This window comes from Lepisosteus platostomus, chromosome 2 (genome assembly GCF_059453375.1).
Source record: "Lepisosteus platostomus isolate fLepPlt1 chromosome 2, fLepPlt1.hap1, whole genome shotgun sequence".
In the NCBI taxonomy this organism is placed as follows: domain Eukaryota; kingdom Metazoa; phylum Chordata; class Actinopteri; order Semionotiformes; family Lepisosteidae; genus Lepisosteus; species Lepisosteus platostomus.
The window spans coordinates 72,768,862-72,795,623 of NC_142612.1; the positions used below are offsets into that span (position 1 = coordinate 72,768,862).

The 26,762-nt window shown below is 41.0% G+C and overlaps 2 protein-coding genes and 1 long non-coding RNA gene across 3 annotated transcripts; 2 read left to right on the plus strand and 1 right to left on the minus strand.

Moving 5' to 3' along the window:
• Positions 1-1,111: 1,111 nt before the first annotated feature.
• LOC148677059 (uncharacterized) lies at positions 1,112-23,485 on the minus strand. Its single transcript, XR_015929625.1, has 2 exons — positions 23,358-23,485; positions 1,112-2,319 (listed from the first exon to the last, which is right to left on the minus strand). It is a non-coding gene; the product is annotated as an uncharacterized LOC148677059 (long non-coding RNA).
• LOC148677060 (lysophosphatidic acid receptor 4-like) lies at positions 7,471-11,656 on the plus strand. Its single transcript, XM_088617235.1, has one exon. The coding sequence runs from the start codon at positions 9,619-9,621 to the stop codon at positions 10,531-10,533; it is 915 nt and encodes a 304-aa protein (XP_088473361.1). The 5' UTR covers positions 7,471-9,618; the 3' UTR covers positions 10,534-11,656.
• Positions 23,195-26,265, plus strand: lpar5a (lysophosphatidic acid receptor 5a). Its single transcript, XM_088617222.1, has 2 exons — positions 23,195-25,263; positions 25,682-26,265. Exon 1 carries the CDS (start codon positions 23,274-23,276, stop codon positions 24,219-24,221), a length of 948 nt encoding a protein of 315 aa, XP_088473348.1. The 5' UTR covers positions 23,195-23,273; the 3' UTR covers positions 24,222-25,263; positions 25,682-26,265.
• The last annotated feature ends 497 nt before the right edge of the window (positions 26,266-26,762 follow it).

Here is a 26,762-nt window from a genome sequence, read left to right on the forward strand (position 1 = left end):
AATTTGTCTAGATAGTAAATGTAACAGGATATGAAAATAGATTTAACAATAATGCTCAGAATTAATGTGGGTCACATTTTGAGATGAGTGAGGCTAACAGGCTATTATGGACGTTTTTTTATATTTTTAAAACAAAAGCCCATTAAGTGTACAATGCTTTCATAAAGCATCACCAGAAAGTGAAATTGGTTGAATTTGACAAAGTAATATTAAAGCTATTAATTGATCTTGGAATTGGTTTGTTTGAGGATTACGAGATACATCCAAGCCCAGCAGGGTTCAAAGGTGTGAAAATAAAATTGACTGATAAAACATTTTTCATCTTTTAATCACTACAGAGGTAGTTGGCCCTCCACCAGCAGCAACGTACAATTGGCAACCCACTGAAGCTAAGCAGGTGTGAGCCTGGTCAGTACCTGAATGCGATACCTCCTGGGAAAAACTAAGGCTGCTGCTGGAAGAGGTGTTAGTGGGGCCAGCAGGGGGCGCTCACCCTGCACTCCATGTGGCTCCTAATGCCCCAGTATAGTGACGGAGACTCTATGCTGTAAACAAGCGCCGTCTTTCGGATGAGAGGTAAAACCGAGGTCCTGACTCTCTGTGGTCATTAAAAATCCCAGGGTGTTTCTCTAAAAGAGTCGGGGTGTAACCCCGGCGTCCTGGCCAAATTTCCCATGCCTCCTAATAATCCCCTCTATGAATTGGCTACATTACTTTGTTCTCCTCCCCCCCCCCCCCCGACGGCAGGCGGAGCGACGCGCCGGTTGGAATATTCTCGGTCGCATTTAATGGCGACGTCGGCTCAAAGATTTGGTTCAAACCACCAAATGGAGACAAGCATGTCGACAACGCTAGGATGAGAGAGAGAGATAGTTGGCCTCCTTTATAAACTCACTACTAATTTTTATAGAAAGAAAATAGTCAAAGAAAGTAATAATATCCTAATGTATTCTCTTTTTACTAGGAAAGTAAAAAGAGAATACATTCTAAAAGCAAGGTGTGTGTGTTGTCAGGTAAATATAACACCTATTTCCGCTTCTAATTATTTTAAAACATTCTGCTAATGGATAATCTAATTGTTCAGATGCTGTGACCAACTGTAGATAATACCAAGATTTGACAAATGCTTGTTTTATGTAAAACAAAAACAGAATTCACATGAATTAGCAATAACCGATACAGCAATAGCAGATAAAGCTAAGTAGGAAGAAACTTGGTATCTACATAGGTCATGTTCACAGGTGTAGGCCACAGAGGAATGCAATTTCTTTAGAAGTAGAAGTTTTGGCTGTGTGACACCTCTGGCTTTTTCTTCGATTAGTTCAGACCCCAACAGTCTTGCCAACTTCACACTCCAGGCAGTCGAATTTCAGTTTTCAGGCAAAGAGCCTCCTCTCTGAAGAGCTTGTCTATTTGTGCTGTTTATGGCAACAAATGGGCCAATCCAGAGCTAGAGGCCTGTGTGTGTAAAATTCAGAAGGTTCCTGCAGTGAAGTTTTTCACCACTCATTCAGTCAACGACACAACACACAGTGGACTGCCTTCTGTTTGAACTAAATATCCAGCAGTCATATCACCCTGCAACTCACAGCTGGCAGCCCAGTGAAGCTCAGCAGGTGTGAGCCTGGTCAGTAGCTGGATGGGAAACCTCCTAGGAAAGCTAAGGTTGCTGGTGTAAGTGGTGTAAATGGGGCAGGAGGTGGTGCTCACCCTGAGGTCTGTGTTTGTCCTAATGCCCCAATATAGTGACAGGAACACTATGCTGTAAAAAGGTGCTGTCCTCCAGATGAGATGTAAAACCAAGATCCTGACTTTCTGTGGTCATTAAAAATCCCAGGGTGTTTCTTGAAAACAGTAGGTGTGTTACTCCGGCATCCTGGCCAAATTTCCCATTGGCCTTTACCAATCATGGCTTCCTAATAATCCCCATCTCTGAACTGGCTTCATCACTCTGTTCTCCTCCCCACTGAGAGCTGGTGTGTGGTGAGTGTACTGGAGCTCTATGGCTGTCGTCACATCACATCCAGGTGGATGCTGCACATCTGTGATGGAGGAGGGGATCCCCATTACCTGTAAAGCACTTTGAGCAGAGCGTCCAGAAAAGTGCTATATATTGTAAATGAAAGGAATTCTTCTTAATAATAATATCATAAAATTATTCATTTTAAATAGCTCACCCTGAGGAAACTACAGTCACAACATGTCAGGTGTGAGGTTAAAAATCCCAGAACAGGCTTTTCTGTTTCAGTAAACATTTTAAACAGACAGACCTGAGGTAAATGTCTGCACACTGGACTCCCATCAAGTGCAGAGTAGTCCCTAGAATAAGACAAAAGATTAGAAGCCTGGTAAACCATTGTGTGCTGGGTGAACAGACCCCGAGCCTGGGACAGGCCCAAGTCAGGGGACTTGGGATTAACATTTCATATTCAGAATTGTCATTTTATGAATTTAACGTCTGTGTCACGGACGTCCAAAGGGACTAACCGTGGGGAGCAGGAGAGCGGAAAAAGACCCATATGCGTAGCGGCGAGACGGGAAAAAGGCCCGGGCTCATTAGTGCAAAGAGTTCAGGAATGCCGTATAGAAACCTATGCCCTCAGGGAGCAGACGTGGGGTGCCCTGGTGCTAGGCGGGTCTCAGGACATCCGAACAACAATGCTGAGCAAGGACAGAGTCAAAACCCGGAAATATATAGCCCAAGGGAAAGAGAGGGACAGGAAGGACAGCAGACCGGAAACTAGGGACAGGACAGAGAAGGAGCGCCCTCTGGCTGCAGAGGGCGTGACAGTCTGTTGACATCATTGATGTTAGCTATACTGTGAACATATGTAAAAGGTCAAAGCTTGTATCGCTGATAGTGTTTTTTTATGTTTATTGCCCTGAGGACAGTATCATTATAGTATATGAATTCCTAAAACTGTAGAGAAGCTACTGAGATACATTTTCTGAGGGTATACTTAGGAAAAATTGTAACTTTGTGAAACATCCAGCTATTACAGTCTGTATCACAAAGGAGGCAAAGTTAATCAGACTCTAAGAAAATGTATTATAAGACTGATATCAAGGTTTAAAAAAGCAAAGCTCTAACCTAAGTGAATGTCGTTTACATAACTCCTGAGCCACAATACAACTCGTTAGGCATATTAATACATAGCAAAAGTAATACGTGTTGTGGCAATATTTAAGATCAAATTTAAATATCATGTTGTCTATTGTTTTGACTCATTTTTTGTTGTTAGAATTGTAGATAGTATTTCAAAACGTGTGTGTGGTTTGTTTAAACGTATCAAGCTCTGCCAAAATAATTCATTTCCTGATTGTTGATTGTTAACAATTAGTCACCAAATCATCTCAAAAGTAAGCTGGTGCCTTTCAATTAAAAAACACATTATATAATTTTCAAATTAAATTGGGAAAACATGCACACAGTGGTCATAAAATAAATCACTCACATCATGATCTTCTCTTCAAACCAAGTGTCCAGCATTTAAAAAAAAAAGTATAGAGGTATGCAGATAAATAATCATCTACTGGCCTTCCCAGTGTCATTATTGATACATTAGTAACATTATATTGATACATAGTAGCATTATTGATACATTTTACATTTTAGAGGAGATTGTAAACTACTTTTTACAGTAAATACAGCATTGCTAACAATTTTGTGTTGTGTTATATGATTCTGTATGTTTAGATTCTCTTATCTGAACATACTTTTGCATATGCAGTATATGCCCAGTGCATAGTGTGCAAAGATTTGGGATGAGTCTCAGTCACTGGAAGTTTATTTGTATTATAATAAATGCTGATTTTTTTACTTGTCATGTAAAAAAATGTTCTTACTATTGTTTGTTACTATTCCAGGTATCTAGAATAAAAACAGAAACCTGTAACCTGTCATTTAAAAAATTATTTCCAGGGGAGCAGCCGTTAGTTAAAGATCAGATAACCAAAGCTTATCGGAAAAGATGCACAGAAGTCTGGAGTTTTTATAGCTTTCTTCTCTTGTTTGCGCCAAATGCTAAATGCTAAAAAGAGATACCTCAAAGAGTTGCAGGATGTTAGATGTCAGATAAGTGGATGCTTAGCTAAAAGGCAATGCAGAAGGACAGTTTTTTTTACTTTCATAATAAAAAAGGAAATCATCTGTTTTACTATAAGTGTAGTGTTTTCTTATGACTGACATTTTGATTGCATCTTCTTCTTCTTCTTTTTCACAGCCTTAGTCCCAGACTGTCCTGGGGTCAGCTGCTTTGGTTGCTCTTCTCCATTTGTCTCTGTCGAGCACATCTTCCTCACTCACTTCACATACCTCCATATCTTTTCTCACACAATCTATCCATCTCTTTCTAGGCCTGCCTCTTCCTCTGTTACCTTCCACCTCAAATTCCATTACCCTCTTTGTTACTTCCTCAACGTCCCTCCTCATGATATGTCCATACCACCGTAACCTCGCTTCTCGCATCTTCTCAACCACATCCACCACCCTACATCGTCTACGGATTTCTTCATTTCTGATCTTATCCTTCATTGAAATCTGCAGAATCCATCTCAACATCCTCATTTCAGTTCTTCTCATCAAGTTCTCTTCCCTCTTTCCAACTGCCAAGCATTCAGCTCCATATAGTAATACAGGTCTAATCACAGTCTTGTACATTTTGCACTTTAACTTTCTGGGAATTTTCCTGTCACAGATTATTCCAGTTATTTCTCTCCACTTGTTCCATCCAGCTTTCACTCTTTGTTTTACTGCCTCCAGTGTTTCTCCTCCCTTTACCAGTTTTGATCCAAGGTATTTAAAGTCATCAACTTGTTTCAGTTTTCCTCCATTTGTCTCCTCAACATTGGTCATAGTATCTCCTCTTCTCTCCATTACCATTATTTCAGATTTTTCTGCATTCATTTTCAGTCCACCCTTTTCCAGACTCCTCTGCCATTTGAACACTTTCTCCTGTAGTTCTACTTCTGAGTCTGCCATCAGTGCCACATCATCAGCAAAGATGAGTTCCCAAGGCACTTCTGTTCTTACCTCCTCTGTCAGTGTGTCAATAATGTTTATGAAAAGGAAAGGACTTAGTGCTGATCCTTGGTGTACTCCAACTGTGATTTCAAACTCTTTTGTCTCTCCCTGTTGTGTTATCATCTTTGTAGTTGTATCTCTATAGGTTGCTTGAACTAACTTCACCATGCTTTCTGGTACTCCTTTCTTCCTCAAGCACCAATACACCACCTCTCTGGGCACACGGTCATATGCCTTCTCCAAGTCCAGAAAGGCCACATACAGCTTTTTCCCTTTCTCTAGTGTCTTCTCCTGTAACTGTCTCATCACAAAAATGGCATCTGTTGTGCTTTTCCCCGCTGAGAATCCAAATTGTGAGTTGTGGATCCTGATTATCTTCCTGAGTCTCTTGTCCAGAATTTTTTCCAGGATTTTCAATCCATGTTCCAGAAGTTTTATTCCTCTATAGTTTTTACACTCCATTGGGTCTCCTTTCTCCTTGTAGATTGCATGCTGAACAAAAATGTTTCTTTAAAGGTTATTATTTAATTACAACCTAAAAGGTGTATGCTGCACATTGGTGGTGGTGGAGGGGATGCCCATTACCTGTAAAGCGCTTTGAGTGGAGGGTCCAGAAAAGCGCTATATAAGTGTAAGCAATTATTATTATTAATTATTATTAAAACAACAATGTTCCTTTTTAAGGGAATGAATATTGTGCAGCCTAATGAGCCTAGTGTCACGACTGTAGTCCCTCCCCCCTTAAGGGCGCTCCAGCCCTTTCACTTTGGACTTGATTTTGTGCACCTGTCTCCAGTTCCCAGTCCACCTTAAAAGCCAGGCGCTGACATTAATCCCGGCTCTGCACCTGATCTCCGTATCGTGCGAGTCCAGGACCTGGATGCGCCCGGTCCCCGTTTTTATCTTGTCGGTTTTTGGATGGACCTCCCGGTTTTGGACTTTTGCTTTCGTTTTGGATTCCTACTGGATTGTTTGCCCCGGACGCACCCCCCTGAACACTAGCGCACCAAGGACACGCCCCCCACTGTTTTGATCCCTGTTTCCTGCATGGCTTTTCCCCCAGTGTTTCCTCACTATTCCGAATTGTGTCGTCCGCGTAGGGGTCTGGAAAGAACTGTTCGTTACACATAGCTCTTTGAACATACAACATTTCATTCATATGGTGAATATTGTAACGCAACGGGGGTTCAGGCGGGCGACCTTGCTGCATTAGGTCGGCCCCCCACCGTCGGGGGGAGCGACGCGGGAGTCTGGTTTGAGCCCCCGACGGTGGGGGGCCGACATAATGCGAAAAGGGCGCCCGCCTGAGCCCCCGTTGCTTTACAATATAAAGGATCCAGGTGTTTAACTACATGATAGTTTGAATACTGTTTCATTGCCAATGACATTCCTGAATTTGAATTAATTGTTCTGCTACTTGCCTCATGTTTCACTAAATTAAACCACTAGGGTCTTTGTTATATACTACCTATATCACAAGAGGTACACATATAATACCTGGTGCCATATAAAGAATGTAGTAATAACAATACTCTCAGTAGTCTCATCTGTCCAGGACTACAGAGGTTCGGTTTCTTTAGCCCTTCCAAGACTTTCCTTTAAGACTATAAAAGCTATGAAGTGTGGTAACCACATTTATACACAGTATTCTAAATGAAGACTTATTTTTAAACTGTGAATTTCTAGCCTTTCATACATTTTCTCTCTCAAAATACATTTTACCCAGGAGGTAAAATACTTGCTCTTGTACAAAATCAGGAGGCTGCAAACAACGTCTGACGTAGCTTTTGAGAAAGGGAAAAAAAAGTCCATAACAAGCGTCCATAGAACCTTAGAAGCAGACTATTTCTTCTGCAAAACACTGTTCTTTATTATCAAAACCACGTGGACATTAATGAGTCATTATTCTGTGCATCTACACACATGTAGATCATGACTATTTTAGTCACTAAGAGCGCATGGCCACATTAGACAATTACAAGTTGGAGATGAGCAAAATACGTTTCACGTCCAGTAGAGCTGTACCACAGGATTGTCAGGTTGGTATATCAAATAATTTCATTTTGAAAGATAACATCAGCTCATTGGTTTGCATTTTAACTGTCCAGTTTAAAAGTGGTTCAGGTGGGTAGCTACATTAGCATGGGTAGGCTGCAAAGGAATAAGTAATAGGTTTATTCCATGCTGAAAAGAGAAGAAAGAGAACACAATTAGAAGAAAACAAGTCTCTTGTTGAGAGAAGGGGGAAGGTGTGAACCAAGTCTCAGGATAATTTTAGCTTCTGATGTAATTCTGCTATGGGAGTTAAGAAACCCAACTTTGAGAATGCAGATGGAGAGATCAGTGTGATCGTGTCCGTTAGAGGTGAAATGAGAAACTGTGGGCTTGGAGAAATTTTTAACCTTCACAGCCCTAACATGTTCTCTGAAGCGGTCTCTGAGTCTCCTTCCTGTTTCCCCAGTGTAGATGGCTGGGCATTTACTGCAATAGATACAGTAAATAAGGTTGCTGGAGGTACAAGATGTCATCTAGGTGATCCGGAATTGTCCTGAGGGGCCTTGAATGAGTGTGCTGTTGGATGTGTACTTGCAGGTGATAAATTGAGCTCTGTTGCAGGGGAAAGTGTCTGGATGATTGCTGAGGGCGGTCAAGAAGGTTAAGCGGATTAGGTGGTCGGCGATATGAGGTGATAGGTCAAGAAATGGTCAATTAAAAAGGAACCAATGAAGGGATCATCCTGTAGGATAGGAAAGTTGTCGGTCCTGGGGATAGAGAGCGTGTAAGGGTGGTAGGGAAGCACCAAAGGAATGTGGTTGTTAGGCCAGGAGTTCCTAATCGAGTTGGTAGTCCAAGGGCTGTTTTTGGCTCAGGTAAGGGCCCTGTCAATAACATGGGTGGGCTATCCTCTGTTGATGAAGAAAGAGTGCATTTTGAGTGCTTGCTTCTGGAAATCAATCTTATCATTGCAGAGATGTCATAGCGGAAGGAACTGTGAAAAGGGAAGAGAGTTTTTAGTGTGTTTGTGGTGAAATGATCTGTATAGAAGATAGCTGTGTACAGCTATCTGAGTCTATGGGTATGTAATAGACCGAAGTAGAGAATCCGGGATGGTTAATGGATAGGTTTATGTCAAGAAACGGAAGACTAGCAGAGAACATGTAAACTGTAAAATTTGAGAGACAGGTTGGTGAAGTTGGTGAAGTGATGCAGAAAGTGCTCTAGCTGGTCATTAGAGCATGTGGCGGCATAACACAGTCATCAAGGTATCGCTTGTAGAGGTCCAGGACAAAGCCTGGGAGTGCCTGAGTTTCACCTTAGGTGAGGTTAGACCTGTGTTTACTGGGTATAGAAAGGGTCTTGGGAGCTTGATTGATGCATTAGTTAATGAAATAATCGACTGGTAGAAAACAGCCAGAGGGGGGAGTCCAACAGCTCTGTTTAGGATTAATATTGTTAATTGCATCAATAACCGGGTTGTTGTCAGCTGCCTGTGAGGAGTCATCAGAAAAATGTGTTCCGAAATGAATCCTGCAGTAAAAGTGGTGAGGTCGACTTGGGTTTGGGGGATTTCCAGCTTCTTGGGGACTGGTACAAACCTGAGGCCTCTCCTAAGAGATCGTTTAACTTTTTAAAGTGAAAGGTCAGAGGGTATAGTAATGAAAAGGTTAGGATTGGAGGTGGTAGGGGTGTTGGTGGGTGAGGGATCTGATGAGGTTATGTGATCGTCGCAGTTCCGCACAGGCTCGTGCCCCCCACCGCCCGTTCCGACCCACACACCTGGGGCGTGAACCTGGGTCTCTGGTGTAGTGCAACAGGGAACCAACCGTGTGAGCTAAAGGAGACCTCCACCAGCCCAGGCAGCTGAGGTCCCTGGTACGTGCAGTGAGGGCGCTGACGTCACCACACTAGCTCCGCTACAGTTAGTTATAAAGGGAAGATGATGTGGAGCTATTAGCGATAAAAAGTCCTTGGCTTCTTTGTTGTTGTCAGAAAGGGTAATCTGTTATTTGAGGGAGAAAATGGTAGAAGTTATTAGTTTCTTAGAAAATTGTTGTAGAAGTCTCTGAGTGATACTCTGGGTGGTGTAGGAATCAAAAGAAAAAGTGTTAAATTTCAGGCGAAATCCTTTAGGAATCATATTATAACGAAGATATCTGTAAAGAATAGGAGGTGGTGAGAAAGCCTCGTCTTGGAACAGATCGCTGTGAAGAGACAGAATGCTGGTTTAGCAAGTAGGGTGGCAAGTAGCCCAGGGAGGAAGAGAAGGAACAATGAAGAGATCAAGAAAAAGACTTAGAGGAAGGCATAGTGTTTTCTTTCTTCTGTTTTCAGCATGGAATAAACCTATTACTTGTTCCTTTGCAGTTTAAAAGTGGTTTGAAAGTGGTTTCAACTTGAGTCTAAGAGATAAGGGAAGCAGATGGTGGCCGTTGATAAACTTTGTTCTGAAGTGTGTTACAAGCTACAAGTCTGATTACATATATCACACAATTTTATGTCTTAGATTTTATTTAAGAAGCTGTTAATTGATTTATATATCTGTCAGCCACATCTGAACTTTGCCGTTTGCACAACCATTTTGAAAGACAAGAGAAATGAACAACACGACCTGCAGTGTGAATGGGACAGCACCTTACCAATACATTTTCACTGCAGTTTATACTGTTGTGATGGTTATTGGTCTGCTGTTCAACGGGATCTCTCTATGGATTTTCTTGAGAAGATATGGGATGAGGTCTCCTCCTGCTGTTTTCATGACCAATCTGGCTACTGCTGACCTTCTCTTTGTCCTGTCTTTGCCTCTGAGGATCTATTACTATGCCACTTCGAAATGGATCTTTGGAAAAGTCATGTGTATGATCATCGAGATGTTGTTCCGGTCTAATATTTATTCCAGCACTTTCTTCATTACCCTGATCAGCGTGGATCGCTTCCTGGCTGTGGTTTATCCTCTGAGGTCCCGGGCAATTCGCACTGTGAGGATAGCTGGCACGACATGCTTAGCAGTCTGGGTTTTCACCATGATCCTCATCACCATCTGGGCAAAAAAACACTATGAAAGACTGGCTAAAAATTGTGGTTGTTTTGAGAGCCATTCGGAGCAGAACAAAACAAATATATCACCAATGCCTTTGGTGTTAGCCATTTTTGTATTTCTTCTGCTTATCTGTAACGTATTCTGCACAGTGATGGTTTTGAAAACTCTGCACAAGACACTGACTGGTCAGCTCCTGGCTGAGAAGAAGAAGCTTATGTGGATGTTTTTTCTAAACGTCTTCATGTTTGCTGTATTTTTTGCACCATTTAGCATTGTACTGTTTTTAGCTTTCTATCAAGGCACTGTCAGCAGATTGACTTTGAGGTTTGTAACATGCTTTACCAGTATCAACTTCTGTCTAGATCCAGTCATCTATTATTTCTCTCTAGAGTCTTTCTGGGAAAAGAAAGAAAGTGTGGAGATGGATACAACTCGCACTCAAAATGACGTGAAGATTCACACAGTTACTTGAGACAAATGAATGATTCTGTACGTTTAGTTAGACTTTTTTAAAACAAAAGGACTAAAAATGATGCAAAGTAAGACAATAGTGTGATTTTGGTATCTTTAATGCCAAATAATACGAATTTATAAGGCATGACATCTTATTTTTTATGTCAAAAATCCATGTTAAATGTGTATTTTTCCTTATTTCAAATTTTCACATACATACTGCATACCGTTAAATGATTTTGAAACATTAATTATTTATAATTAATCTTCCAAGAAGATCATGATCTAATTCGATTAACAATTCTACATTTATATTTGTCTTTGACTAGATGATTTAGGTTGTAAATGTAAGTGTGTTATATGTTTCCTCAAAATGTAGCATATTATTGTAGTTTCAAATAAAAATGAAAATGTATGAGACAAGACTTACTTTTTTCTAGAATTTGTGATTTAAAACATTTTTTGATGCAACTGAAGAACATTTTTTAAACAGAAATGGGAACATTTCTTTGTCTTAGACTAAGAACATTCTTCTGAATCATTAAACATTTGAATATTTGTAAGAATTTATTTCTATAAGAAAGAGAAACCTTCTGCTAAGGAACCAATATTAAAAATGTTATTTTTATTTATCGTTTTTTGTTTATTTTTGTTTTCCAGAAACTGTTTTTTACTAGCTTCTTCTACTACTCTATAACAATTGCTGTATCCTCACAGATTTTTTGCTTAATCTAGTCATCTACTATTTCTCTATAAAGTATTTCTGCAAAATGAGAAGATGTGCAGTTGGACATAAGTTCCATACAAGAATAGACGATAGATGGGTTATATTAGGCTCCTTTAATGCCATACGACTGAATACTTCACAAATTAAGGCAAACATTTGCATACAATTTATTTTTTTAATGTATTTTCTTCATTTCATATATCAAAAGTTAGCACGTCATTTAATGATTTGTTCATGTAACTGTCAATATATTTACTGGATTTTTTCTAAAGCATAAAAGAACAGCAAAGGATAAATGTTTTATTATGTGTACTGTATCTATGGGCATTTTATGTAACTTAATGTATTTACATCAAGGGTATGACCAAGGATGGTTTTGTTTTAAACAGATTAAATAAATATTATTTTCAAAGAAGTTTTGAGTTTCTTTACAGTATATTCACATGAAGTACATAAAAAGCAAAGCAAAACAAAGCTTTGTCTTCCTAGAAAAATTACATATCTTGTAAGAAAGGTGTTTTTAACATTTCAACTGCTACTGCTGTTAAATTTGTACTACTGATGTTTGCTAATCCAGTCGACAGATTTATCAGATTCTAAATACAGACTGATCATTAACAGTAGATATACTGTACCGAAGGAATCAGTATGTGCTGTATGTGCTGGGAGTGATGTTTAGCACACACAAGTGATCAGTCAGGAAGTATGGAAGTATTTTTATTTGCTGAAGTAAATATCAGCTGAAAGTATTAAAAAAGTGGGTTAAACTTTTCGATATTCACCTCAGAGCAGGCTGGCTGTAAACACTGCTGTAGGGTGGAAACACCCAGTCTTACTTCCTGTGCTGTTGTGGTCACAAAAACACACAGAGTGAGGTGGCTGTAGAATCAAAATGTAACAGTTCTTTAGTTTTAAGTCACTATGATGATACACCATTATACATTATAGTGTGCATGTAGTCACCAATACAATAAGTAATGGGAAAAATTACTTTTAAAAAGTAATCATTTAAAGTTACTTGTGCACGGAATTACTTCTGGTAAAATGGTAAGAAGTTAGGAAAATACTTTAAGAGGTAAATTACTTTGTTGGTAAACACATATTACATAATGTTTCAATAATCTCACAGTCGTTCCAGATATTTCATTCACTGTTGGCTTCACAGTGGCATGTCTAACCAAGATTCTTTGCCTTGTGTGGAAGGGTGGCCTGATCTAGCCCTCCTGTTATGTAAAAGACAGCTTTCTACTTTTGATATTCATGCCCAAAATTGGGCGGCTCATTATAACTGTTTATAGAGCAATTATAAAAAAACATTATCACCTAATGTTGTGTTACACCTTTTAACCAACTTCATTCTTCATCATTATAACAAGTTCTGCATTTCTTTTTGGAACTTATGGTATATAGACCTCATTTACCTGAAGTTATACTACTGGTTTTTGAGTAAAATAAGCACAATGTATGTGTTATTTTGACTACAGTAAAGACCAGAGGAAAACATGTTGAGTGATTATAAAAGTGTAGCCAAGATACTTGTTTTGAAACCATTTCAAATTTTGCAATGGTGCCACATGAACACCAGAAACACATCCGTTGTGTGTCTGGTCAAAACTAACCAAATGATTTTATTTGCAAAGAACAGACACAGAGTAACAAATTTGTGTTCAATGACCATTTATTTTACAAACATCACAAATTCAATCAGGTTATAAGATAAAATGAACAGTTCCATTTGTGTGTGTTTTTGTGTGTGTGTTCATGCACATGAGTGGCAGTGTGTGGTAATGATGGCGCTTGCCTTGCAAATGTCATGTCAAGTCATTTGCCGAACGCTTTATATCATACGGTGTCGCAGGAAGCCAGAGTCTACCTGGCAAGCAACGAGCGCAAGGCAGGGTACACCCTGGACAGGGCGCCAGTCCATCGCCGGGCCAGTGCAAGCCGATCATACATGGGGACAATTTGGAGGCCACAGTAAAGGCCGAGGGGGGAAATTTGGCCAAGATCTTATTGTGAATTGCCCGGGGATCTTTAATGACCACTGAGAGTCAGGACCTCGGTTTAACGGCTCATCCGAAAGACTGCACCCACTACGGTAGAGTGTCCCCGCCACTATCAAGGGGGTTTAGGACCAAGCAGCTGCTGGGGAGGTAGAGCCTTCCTGTACATCCCTCACCAAACTGGCAGAGGCTGGTGTGTGGGAACACGTTAAAAATGTCCTGCTTTGCAACAGCTAAAATTAAACAGACCATTAGAATTATACATGGTTGTCGGTGAAGAAAAAAAACGTAACAGTTCCAAACGGGGTGCAATGCTGCCACCTATTGACAATAGTTGTACAATGACATGCTGCCTGGGCATTTAATCTTCTCACATAACCATAAGATCCCGAATAAAACAACCCACTTGAAAGGTGTTGAACTTACTGTGGCAATAAAACCACAGAAAACAGAAGAGTGAAATGAATGGTCAATAGAAAGTATAGAAGTCTCTAAACCAGTATGAAGCCAGGTCTCTGCACCATGAGGCATTTTTGATCAAACATTGCAAATAAACAGACTCACTTAAACAGCATATGAAAAACCTCCGTCTAAAACATTTTTTAACTTGTGATAGAAAATGTAAATTGTGCTCTTATTGTGAAAAAAAACAATAAACTTACTTTTCTAATTCCATCATGAAAACTGCCAAGAAATAAAATCTCTTTCCGTTGCAAGCATAATTAAAACCCCCAGGAGTGCCAGAGTTCCATACTGGTTTCAGATCTGTAAACTTCAGTTGGTTTCTTTTACTTTTCTCTGTCCTCAAAGTTCACCCACAGGGAATTATTCATGGTTTGAATCACACGTGCTTAAATGCCATCTTTCACTTCATCTAATAGCTGTCTATAGGCCCCAAGGTTCTTATTCATCCTTAACAGTAAAGTTTATAGATTTCATATTATAGTTAACTCCCGGTTAGGAATTGTTCCTATACCGGGAGATGTAAACATACATGTTGATGTGGAAAATGACCCCCTTGGTCATTTTCATTACTGTGTATCTTGAGACTGATGTTTCAATCAACAAACCTTAGGTCAAACACACCCTTAAAGTCATGCAGTGACCTAGTTATTACACTAGACTGGCACACAGCACTGTACTATTAGTCAGCTGACTGTTATGACTCTCAAACCACTTATATCAGGCCATTATCTTATTAGGTTTGAATTGCAATAGCCCTTTTTGACCAACAATCAAGTAAAATACATCAGTACATGACTAAACATTCTGTCCATGGTTTAATGACATGAAAGGCTCACGCAAATTAGACTGCCAGAGTTCTGAATGTAAATGGAGAGTGACCATGTTTAAAGTTTTTAAATTGCTCGGACTTGAAAGCACCATGAAGAATAAACAAATTGTATTTTCACCCTTCTCAGTTTACCATTCAGAGAACTGATAACTTGAAAAAAATCCACAATTTCTATACAGTCCTATTAATAATCTTACACATAAATGATTGGATATACTATCACCTGTCAATTCAAATATTATTTTTATAACTTTATGGACTATTTTTGCAAATATCAGGAAGCAAATACTAACAGAAAGTCGTGCTCCCGGGATGAGAAAAGCTAACTACTACTCGCTGCCATTCCTTCATTCTATCCTTCAAAATGGCGCCGATCCAATGGGTGCGTCTCGCATGTAGTTCTCGTTTGTTATTTTCGTGTTACGTGTGCGACCGATAAACAGTCCTAGACCTGAGATTTAGAGCCCTAGATTTCAATTCAGTGGAACTGAAAATACACAGCTTTGCTTCTCAAGCACAGAGCCAACAAGGCCACGAACGCAAGAGGAAGCGGGGTAAGAGAAGTAGCTTGTTAGCCTGCCGGCCCCCTCTCCACAGCATCTTGCTGCCAAATGTACAATGAGATGGACGACCTTCACTGTCGCATCAATACACAGCGCGCCGTGAGAGGCTGGTGCGTCATCTGTTTCGCTGAAACCCAGCATTCCCGATGCCGGTGGATTCACGATTTACAGAGCGGACCGCACAGCTCATTCTTCCGGAGAGGAGAAAGGAGATGGTGCACTCACGTAGAAGTTCTCTACAGATTTGCTAATCTAATCTGGAATACCTCACTATGAAATGTCGCATTTTTTAACTTTGTTTTCTACCGAGGGAATTTACGCCTGTTATTACGACCGCTGTGTACGTTTACCCGCAAGCTAATGGTGAAGCAGCACTCGGCGAGTTGTACAGCGTCATCAGCAAATATGACAACGTGCTTCCGGGAGCTGTTTCTATCGCGGCAGGGGACTTTAACCACTGCAAACTTAAAAAAGGTACTACGAAAGTACTTTCAACACGTCTCCATTCCCACTAGAGGCAGCGACACTGGATAACTGTTACACCAAAATTAAATGAGCATACCGCTCCATTTCATGGTCGCTCCTTCTTCTTGTCTACAAGAGCGCCACCTGCAGTAAAGGCCATGCTGGTCAGACACTGCTGACCAAGAACTCGCAGGCTGTTTTGAAATGACTGGTAATAATAATAATAATAATAAGAAGAAGAAGAATATCTTACACTTACACATGTAGCACTTTTCTGGATACTCCACTCAAGGAGCTTTACAAGTAATGGGGACTCCCCTCCACCACCACCAATGTGCAGCCCCACCTGGATGATGCGACAGCAGCCATAGTGCGCCAGAACGCTCACCACACACCAGCTATCCGTGGGGAGGAGAGCAGAGTAATGAAGCCAATTCATAGATGGGGATTATTAGGAGGCCATGATTGGTAAGGGCCAATGGGAAATTTGGCCGGAGTAATACCCCTACTCTTTTCGAGAAACACCCTGGGATTTTTAATGACTACAGAGAGTCAGGACCTCGGTTTTACGTCTCATCCGAATGACGGCACCTGTTTACAGTATAGTGTCCCTGTCACTATACTGGGGCATTAGGACCCACATGGATTGCAGGGTGAGCGCCCCCTGCTGGCCCCACTAACACCTCTTCCAGCAGCAGCCTTAGTTTTTCCTGGGAGGTCTCCCATTCAGGTACTGACCAGGCTCACACCTGCTTAGCTTCAGTGGGCTGCCAGCTGTGAGTTGCAGAGTGATATGGCTGCTGGCATTACATGAAATGACTGGTGTGTATTCAAGGATTATTCCACTGGCTCTGTGGCTCTGGCTGGAAGAGCCTTCCAACCTATGGCGGGAAGGTTGTCGGTTCAAATCCCGGCAACTTAAGGCGTATGGGGCAAGTCTTGCAGGCTATCACAAACTATGAAGGCAACACCAGTGGTATTTCCAGCATTGATGCATCTCTACCAGATGAGCTGAACACCTTTTATTTCCACTTTGAGGCTCAGAACACTATCAAGTGTTCTGAACACTATCAAGTGCTATCAAGGCTTCCAGTGAACCAGGGGACTTTGTGTAACAGCTCTCTAAACATGAGGTGTGTAGAGCCTTTAAGAGAGTGAAAACCCATAAAGCAGCCAGCCCAGGTGGGTCTCCCCTCGTGTCCTTAAAGCCTGTGCAGGTCAACTGGAGCTCCCCAAGGCTGCTGTCTCAGTCCTAGGCTGTACTCCTTGTTCACCTACGACTGTACAGCCACTTACAGCAGCAACCACATTATTACGTTTTCAGATGACAGCACTATTATTGGGCTGATCAACAACAACGATGAGTTCACATACTGTACAGAAGTGAGGTGGAGAATCTTACAAGATGGTGTCTGGAGAAAAATCTGGCCCTGAATATCTAAAAGACAAAAGAACTCATTGTGGACTTCAGGAGACCCAGCGGGAGTCACGCCCCAATCAGCATCAATGTCACAGCAGTGGAAACTGTCATCTGCTTCAGGTACCTCAGTCTGTTGCTCTCTACCAACTTGGTGTGGTCTTACAATGCTGTAGCCAGTGTGAGAGGAAATGCGCAAGTTCCTCATGAGCCTCATGAGGAAGTGTCTTTACTGGTAGTACTACTTCAATACAAGTCACCACAACTGCACTACAAAGGGTTGTGGAGATATCGGCACAGAGGGCTATAGGATGTGATTTGCCATCAATCGGTGAAATTCAAAGCATCCGCTGACGCAATAAAGCCCAGTCCATCATTCAGGATCCCAACCATCCTGGCAACAGACTGTTCTCCCCCTGCACTCTGGCAAGTAGTACGGCACTACTAAAGCCTACCAAAGCAGGGACCACTAAGACACTAGAAAACAGCAATGCCTCAGACTCAATACCCATCTGCACTCTGCACTTTTTGCATGGTCTACTACATATTTATTGTTGCACCACATATTTATTATTCCTGTTTTTATTATTTATTGTGTTTGTAATGTACTGTCGGTATTGTGTGGTGTTGGCTATTGTCCTGAGAGATCACGGTGAATAGGAATTCCAATGTTCATGTAAATATGACAATAAACTCCTCTATTCTATTAATCAATCAAAGTTTATTTATCAAATGCAAACAATACAGCGTGCAGCAGTAATTGCTGGCAATGAAATGTCTTTTCTGTGAGCTCAGCAGGGGGAATTAAAAAGCAAATAAAATTAAAAGTTACCGAATAATGTTACATAATAATAGTGCAATAAAAATTGAATTAAAAAAAAACTCAATATAAATAGAACTGCTACATATCCAGGGTGTACGCAGTACATTATATCCAAACAGTGCAATATACAGTGTGCCAAATACAATGGAAAACTGTATGTAACCTGACCACTTAACAAAGACCGTTGCTGAAGGTGACTGCAGCTTGGCTGTTCAGCAGTCTTATTGCCTGGAGGTAGAAGCTGTTCCGTAATCTGTTGGTCTTTGACTGAATGTTTCGATACTGTTTACCGGACGGTAGGAGAGAACACAGTTTGTGACTTGGATGACTGTGGGCCTTGAGAATAGACCTGGCCTTCTTAAGACATCTAGCTGAGTAGATATCCTGGATGTTTGGTAGCTCACAGCCCGTAATGAGCTGTGCTGACTTCACCACCCTCTGCAGTATTTTGCGATAGCCAGTCAGGATGCTCTCAATAGTGCACCTGTAGAAGTTGGTCTGGATATGTGATGGCATGCCAAACCTCTTTTCACCACGGTGTTGGTGTGATGAGACCAGATCAAGTGCTCGGTGATGTTAACTCCCAGGAACATAAAACTACCGACCCTCTCCACTGCAGTCCCGTTGATGTAGATAAGGTGTGTGACCTCCTCCCTGATGTTTCCTGTAATCCACAATCATCTACTTAGTCTTACTGATGTTCAGAGAGAGGTTGCTCTCCTGGAACCATGCTGTCAGGGTTTCAACCTCCTCCCTGTACACAGACTCTTCAAAATCTGTAAATTAGTCGTTCTAAAAACTTTACACACATCCGCATGATCAGTGGGTGTTCACCCTGGGTTACTGGAATCCTTCTGGCTGGATCTGTGTTATTGACCAGAAACCAAGCATGTACATATGGCAATAAACTCCTCTTCTACCCTACTAATTAGAATGCTGAATGATGTGCCTTTGTCTTTGGACACTGATGAAAGCACCATGTCCCCCAACAGGGACTGTTTTTCTCATTGCCAAAAAAGTTTGCCAATGTTCAGTTGATTGCCTCAAACTGTGGTCTTGTGCCCAGTCACAGTAACACATTTCCCATCTTCTGATATCCCTTCTGCCTGCACTGGGGTCATAATACTTTTCACACTGAGCACGCATGTCCTGACAAACTGTGACCTCAAGCTCAAGAATGCTTGTTCCAAGATGGCAGACCCAGAAAAGCTCAGCTGCTTCACAGAGATATCTCTGATGAAAGAGCTAGCAATGCAGGACCCCAACCTTTGATATCACAGAGGTTGTCCAAGATTTATTGTAACTAATGTGCCACTAAGTCATATCCTGGAGGGGATACAACCATCAGGCCCTAGAACCCTAGATGTACATTTGTTTTCCTCTCCTTCATACCCACTGCAACAATTCTGTAAAGTGCCCTGTAGCTAACGGTTGCAAAAGAGCTATAGCAACTAAAGTGATTGATTTCAATAATTCAAAATGAAACAAATCAAAACTGGGTTACATTGCCGTGTTAACAGATTGCAAAGTAAAGCAATTGAAAGGACATGGTGATAAACATCAATGGACAATGGAATTCGATTTGACAAACTTTGCAAATCTTTTTGCTTGACATGAGCAAAAACAGATCAATCGATCATATATAGAATCAGAAAATTTCTGTAAAAATATTAGGCATTTCATTGTCAAATATTAGCTATACCGAAAGATTGGCGTCATTTGGCTAGCTGTTGCCCTGGGAAACCGTCACAGTCTCACGAGGGCTCACGGTTTGCCAGTTCTCTGCTGCTCTGACCGGATCACTTTTCGTGATCCGTGTTAATTAGCTTATTATTCAATTCCCGCTTTTCTATATGCGTAAAGCCATGGGGCCGCTTTGATGGTACTTTGTCATTTTTTCCACGTCACCCCGAATATCACTAGTACGTCTGACACATTCTCCTATTTTTTTTCCTGCTGAGCTAGACAGTCCTTACTCTGCACATAAGCTGCAGTCTCAAGACTGCCCTGAAACCCATTTGGTCATTTTTGTTTATTTGGAGGTTGTGCGGCAGTTTTGGCCTCAAGCCTGCGTTTCACTCTGCGCAGCGGTTTCCCGCCCCAGCGTCGCCCCGTGCCCCAGTCTCTGCCGCCTCGCCCTGGTCGCTTCACCCTGTGCTGCAGCCTTCAGCCAGCCTTCACTCTGCTCATGTCTACAAAATGTCCATCGGCCTCAAGTCTGTCTTTCTAAGCCGTCCGGCTCCTTTCCCAGGAGACTCTCTCGTCCACGAGACCGTTTCCGACTGGCGTATTGTGTTTGGCAGCAGTCCTGGCTTCCAGCCTCGGCTCTCCGCATCGCCTGTGCACTAGCTTCAGCTCCTAGCCTGCGTCTTGCATCGCCTCAGATTCATCCCACACTTTCTCCTTTCTCTGGTCACTGCGTTGACCCTTGAATGTGCTGATCGGTACCCCTGGTACACCTGAGGGCTGCCCTTCTAAGCCTGGTCGGTTGCTTTTTCAGGGGTCGCGCTATCTGGGTTTTTTCCGTTCCCAAGATTCCCTCTTTCTGAAGGGCTGTGTTTAGCAGCCTTTTTTTCCACCAGGGCTGCAGTTAGCCTGGCTTTTCCTGGGATCATCATTTCCCTCCCATTACTGACTGGCCTGGGCTGATGAAGCCCTGCCAGCCAGTAACTCATTATTTCACTTTTCACCTTTCACTTTTCACTCCACGCTTGCACTTCTGACAAATCGCCACCTGTGCGGCTGTATCCAGTCACATCATTACAGGTACCTGAACAAAATGTTCCATTTAAAATGCTACAAAAAACAACCCTGTTCTCACAAAGCCATATTACTCATACTAGAACTATTGCCATTCCAACTACTGCTGTACAATCGTTGCAGCTGCAACTACAACTGTTTCTGTTCCTACTCTTACAATCACAGCTATGATGTTACTTTTATATACTGTAGGGTTTATATCCTGATGGAAACTGCTTTAGGGTTGAAGGAGGAGATCCTTAGGCATCCATCATTGAAGTACTGTGGGATTACTCTGTAATGGTACTTTTTGCCATCTATAGTCCAAAAGAAATGACAGGCCAGCACCAGTCTGTTGAGCTTCTGACAAGGCAGTTAGAGCACTGGCTGAGAACAATCTGCTTGAGAGAGCCACCAAGCAAAGACTCAGATGTTTTTTTTTTCTGGTTTGCATGACAATCTGATCAAAGGAAAACAAAAATCTTGTTTACGAATGCTATGGTAGTATCTGCAAGATGAGTGTAAAGAGTAAAGCACCTCAGGTGAAAATCGACAGAATGCCAGTACAGGAAAGACAAAATGTTTGGTCTGTTAATTAGAATTTCCTTCAGGTATTTGGGTTATTTTTGTGGGCTGCAATCTGCTAACATTTAAAATGCCTACATAAAGAACACCTGCGTACACAACGCTGAACATGTCTGCATTTATTTACGTTTAACAACCTTTCTGGATAAACAGGAACTTGTTAAAGAATTTAGAAAATTGATGGATATTTATTTCACACAAAAATCTTCTTACTCACAGTCATTCTGTGATGCTGGAGGTAAATGAGCTGCACATAATAATAACTACAGTAGTTACCCAACTATCTGCTGCTGAAACTGTCTGTTGCCAGTACTGTGGTCACACTGCAGTTATATAATCACATGCACTGCAGAAGTACATGATGTCCTCAAACAATATCGAAAAATATTTGATGTATCTGATATCTCCTTAACCCACGACATGGTAAATGATCCATCGGGATAAACAGTGTCTGCAAAACAGCCTGTTAAAGCATTTTTTGAAGTGTAAAAGAGAGGATGTGATGTGTTGGTGTGTGAAACGGCAGACTTGGTCAGCACAAAGCCAGGACAGTTATAACCATCCTTTGAGAAACCGCATTGAAAAGCATTCTCCGGTGGAAAGGGAATCCTTTTTATCCACATTTTTTTTTAAATTTAAAACCTATGGACTTGCACAACAGTCAAATTTTAACTTAAAAAAATGATATCACTGAAAACAAAACAAAATTATTTCCACACAACCTGCACTTACCAAGTACAAAATGTAGGGGACACTTCTGCTAGCTTTAGGTTGCAAGCCCCTGCATAATATTTACATCACACAATCAAAAATGACTGATCCTTGTAAATGAGAACATCACAATATTGATGGGAAAGTTTGGTGCTTACTTTAATGTTTCAGGGTTCTGAGAAACGAGAGCTGGAGTGATTCTACAGGGTCTAATCGTAAAATACATGTACAGATGACCATTTACATGGGTTTTTCTCATATGAGGACTGGATAAGAAGCCCTCTTTTCATTTATTCCATAAAACGTTTTTTTTACAACCGAACCCTTTTTAAATGATCAAACAACACATACACATGAAATACAAACATAAACTGCACGTTTACGGTATTTAAGCTGCTCAGTAAATGGGTGAAAAAGTGAGATGAGGGAAGAAACCTAGGGAAGTAATTACCCTGAACACAGAATATTTTGACAGTTTAAAGGAAATGCCACAAAGAATGTTAGATAAATAGCTTATAAAAAGAAATCCAGTAACATCACCGATAGTATATTTGTCAGGCACAGTGGACTAAAACATATAAGAAAGCAACAGGGACAGTAATTAGTTGTCAAATAATGCCAAGACTGTTTGATACATTCTTAGTCTGGCCAAATGTAGGGTGTCAGAAAAATCATCTCTGCTTGGTTGCAGCTCCCACACCCACCTTCTCTTGCAAGTAATGAAAGGCAGCAGGGTGGTGCACAGTAATGTACTTTTTATGAAAGTGTCTCAAAACCACTAGTAACTCCTCCACATTCGCAGAGTAAGACATTACTTTCCACTTCCTGCCACTGTAGTTGCCATATTACAAAAGGGGTTAATGTCTAGTTTTTCCGTTATCTGTCCTCTTAAAAACAATTGGGCTGCAGCACTTTCTTACATGAAGCTTAAAATGCAACCCGAAGAAACGCGTCTCTTGAAAAGTCAGTGTCACCTGGCATCTGAAAATGCCAGCTTTTATTGAATCGTTTAATCACAGCATCAGTTTTTGATATGATCCAAAATTCCAAAAGGTATAATGCCTCAGATATACAGTTTTATGCAAAAGTTTGGGCACCCCTGGCCAAATTCCATTTTGTTGATTTTCTTAGTGAAAAGAAGTTAACACAACCTCTGCAGTGAACAAACTTAAACATTTACATGTTTCTGCAGATTTTAATGCACTGTTACTATTCATTTGCTATAAATTCTCTTTTTATGCACTCCTGTTTTGGTTTCAGCTAAGCCCATATGCTCATCCTTGGTCATGTTACATAGTAATGCAACTTTTTCATTGCTGGAGATGTTTACTAACTGCATACGCTGAGAAAACTCACACACCATGAGAGGAAACCCCCCCTCTTTCTATTTAAGAGGAACACGGCTCGCAATATTTTTATACAGGCTTTGACCATGATTACGAAAAGACAACTTGAGAACGCAACATGCGTTTTAGATCCTTCACATTTCCGATACCCTCTATTTACAGTGACTTACAGTGCGGTGCTGGTCCTCGGCTTGCCGTTGAATGCTGTGTCCTTGTGGTGCCTCTTCAGGAGATTGAAGCTTCAGTCTGTTCCAGTCGTTTACATGACCAACCTGGCCATCTCGGACCTGCTCTTTGTCCTTTCTCTGCCTCTGAGGATTTACTACTTCAGCACAGCGACCTGGCCTTTTGGACAAATCCTCTGTATGGTACCAGGTACTCTGTTCTCCGTGAACATTTACTCCAGCTCTTTGTTCATTACTCTGATCAGTGTGGATCGCTTCTTGGCTGTTGTTTACCCTCTCAGGTCACGGGCGATTCGCACTACCAAGTTTGCAGCAATAGCTTGTGGATCAGTTTGGGTTTTCATCTTGGGGCTCAGCATCCCTGTTGCTCTGAACCACTCGACGAGCTATGACACGTGCCACAACATCACCCGCTGTTTTGAAAGCTTTTCTCCCAACAGCTGGTATTTTGGTTTCATTATTCTCTGTCTCATCACAGGAGTGGGGATTCTTATACCGTTCGTTATCATCGCAAGTTCGACACTTGTGGTGATATGGAAAATCAGAAATGAAACACACTGCTCAATGCCTGACAACAAAAAAAAGATCACCAGGATGTTTATAGCAAATCTGCTCATGTATGCCTTTTGCTTCATCCCATTTCATGCTGCATTCATTCTTTATGGTTTGTACAAACTGGACATCATTGCATATAACTTTTTAGACATCCAAACAATTACAATGTGCTTTGCTAGTGCAAACAGCTGTCTGGACCCCATCATTTATTATTTTGTTTTGAGAGCCTTTAAGAAACGAAAGGATGACAATTTGGAGCTGAGAACACTGCGAACCTCTGTGTTACAGAGGTAAGATGTGTTTGCTTGAAATCCAAGGCAGCTATTGGCACAATCAAGAGGAAAAGAAGAAAATACAGAGGACGTCATCTTCAAAAACAACATAGACTGGATGTAACACAACACCTAAAAGCTGAACTGCGGTGAGAGAACAAAAGACTTTATTCATACTGTGTCACTGAAACATAAAAGAGGAGCTACCTGCCCTTAGCTTCTGGTTTCAATGGGTCTTAAAAATTAGAAATCTGCATGAGATCTGCGCAAAGTAAGTGTCAGAAACTGAAGCTGTCACCACCCAAAACTAGGTCTTGTTCTTATAACTCACACTTCCTTTTTGTGGTTGACCTTAGTAAGAAATGCAGAATGTCTCTCAATCATTATAATGTTTTTAAAAAACTTTTTTTATCACTGTGGAAAGAAAACAGAGCCAAGCATTTCTGAGATTATTTCAGAGGTCATCTCATGTATGAACAATGATGCAAGAGTCCAGACAGAAATCCTGTGTAGGTTTAAAACAATTTTGGTTATTTTAAAAATAATTGAAGCTTGGAAGTTCACAACAATTCAAAACAGTACTTAAAACAGTAAGCCAGCAGCCATATCACCCTGCAACTCACAGCTGTCAGCCCACTGGAGCTCAACAGGTGTGAGCCTGGTTGGTACCTGGATGGGAGACCTCCAGGGAAAAACTAAGGTTGCTGCTGGAAGAGGTGTTAGTGGGGCCAGCAGGGGGCGCTCGCCCTGCGGTCCGTGTGGGTCCTAATGGCCCAGTATAGTGACGGGGACACTATACTGTAAACAGGTGCCGTCCTTTGGATGAGATGTAAAACCAAGGTCCTGACTCTCTGTGGTCATTAAAAATCCCAGGGTGTTTCTTGAAAAGAGTAGGAGTGTAACCCCGGTGTCCTGGCCAAATTTCCCCTTGGTCCTTGCCAATCATCCCCATCTATGAATTTACTTTATTACTCTGTTCTCCCCACTGATAGCTGATGTGTGGTGAGCGTACTGGCGCACTGGGGCTGCACATTGGTGGTGGTGGAGGGGAGTCCACATTACCTGTAGAGCACTTTGAGTGGAGTGTCCAGAAAATCCCTATATAAGTGTAAGCAATTATTAATTATTATTATTAATCAGTATATAACTATAATCCAACATATTAATGTTTTTTAGCTGTAACAAGTTTTAAAAATTGTATTGAAGTTTTTTTGCATCACAGTTTGTCAAACTGTGATGCAAAACTGTTTGTTTGCAAAACTGTTTGTTTTAACCATTATAAGGGATTTAATTATTTATTTCAAAATGATGCTGAGTCTAAAGTCTTCTTTCAGTGTTATTTTGCTGAAGATGATTTACATTAAAAAAAACCTGTGGAAATCCAATTAGTAAAATTGCAAAGTGAAATAAAAATTAGAATACAATGGAACAAGTAAAGGTTAATTCCATGCTGAAAAGAAACACAATGTTTCGGCTGTGGAGCATTCTACGGATGACCACAGCCGAAACATTGTGTTTCTTTTCTTTTCAGCATGGAATAAACCTTTACTTGTTATTTTGCAGCCTACGCATGCTGACACAGCTATTTACTTGAACTACATAGAATACAGTGTATCATTTACCAAGATACACACACACGTACTACAGAGACATTACTCTTGTACAGTAAACCTGGCTTGTAGGCTTGTACACAGCCTATTAGTGTAAAATAATGTAACATTTATTTTAAAGTCTTTTGAATTTCTTTTAAAATCTTTGTTTACTGTTCTACTGGCACATGAATTGTGTTCTGTCACTTTTATTAGAACTCCAATGCGGGTTAAATGTGTAGATGGCTGACATCTAAGACATGTTGTGCTCTTCACCTCGCATATTAAAGTTCTGAAGAAGGTTGGACAATCAACTCCTGTTTCAGTAAGAAGGGGCACATGAATTCAAACGCAGCATTTTGAAGATATGAGGTGGAAAGGTTGAGGTGGTGAAAATGTTACCTTTTATGTTCTGTTTTGGTCATCTCACATTTCCAGCCATGTTTGTGGAATAAAAAACAAGAATAGCTAAAAAAAGCATCTGTGTTTTTTGTAACCATGTGTATGGTGTTTTGCACCAATTACCTATGAAATAATAATAATAACAACTTTCAGTTCGCTTTATAGGTAATGGGGACTCCCCTCCAACCCCCAACCACACACCCCAGCTACAGACTGTATGACCCTCTACCATCTGGAAAACGGTACCGGAGCATTCGGGCCCAGACTACCAGACTCAGAGACAGTTTTTACCACCACACTATTAAACTATTAAACTCCCAGCCTCTCTCACCTACGATCTGAACCTCACAGTGCCTTCTTTCTTACCAAAAACTCAAACACACATTGAAATCTACCTCTACCTCACATGTCAAAAAGCTCACTCCCCATCATTTTCTATCCTTTATTTCATTCTGTTGATGCATGTGTTTGCACATCTGATGTTGTTTTGCACATTACCTGTTACCTTTTGTTGTTTTGCACACTGCCTGTTGTCTCTGTCTTTCTTTTATTATACAATTGTATTGTTGGTT

Excerpts from the sequence above, each read along its gene's own strand:
- LOC148677060 (XM_088617235.1), top strand. The coding sequence starts at position 9,619 with ATGAACAACACGACCTGCAGTGTGAATGGGACAGCACCTTACCAATAC.
- lpar5a (XM_088617222.1), top strand. The coding sequence starts at position 23,274 with ATGATTACGAAAAGACAACTTGAGAACGCAACATGCGTTTTAGATCCT.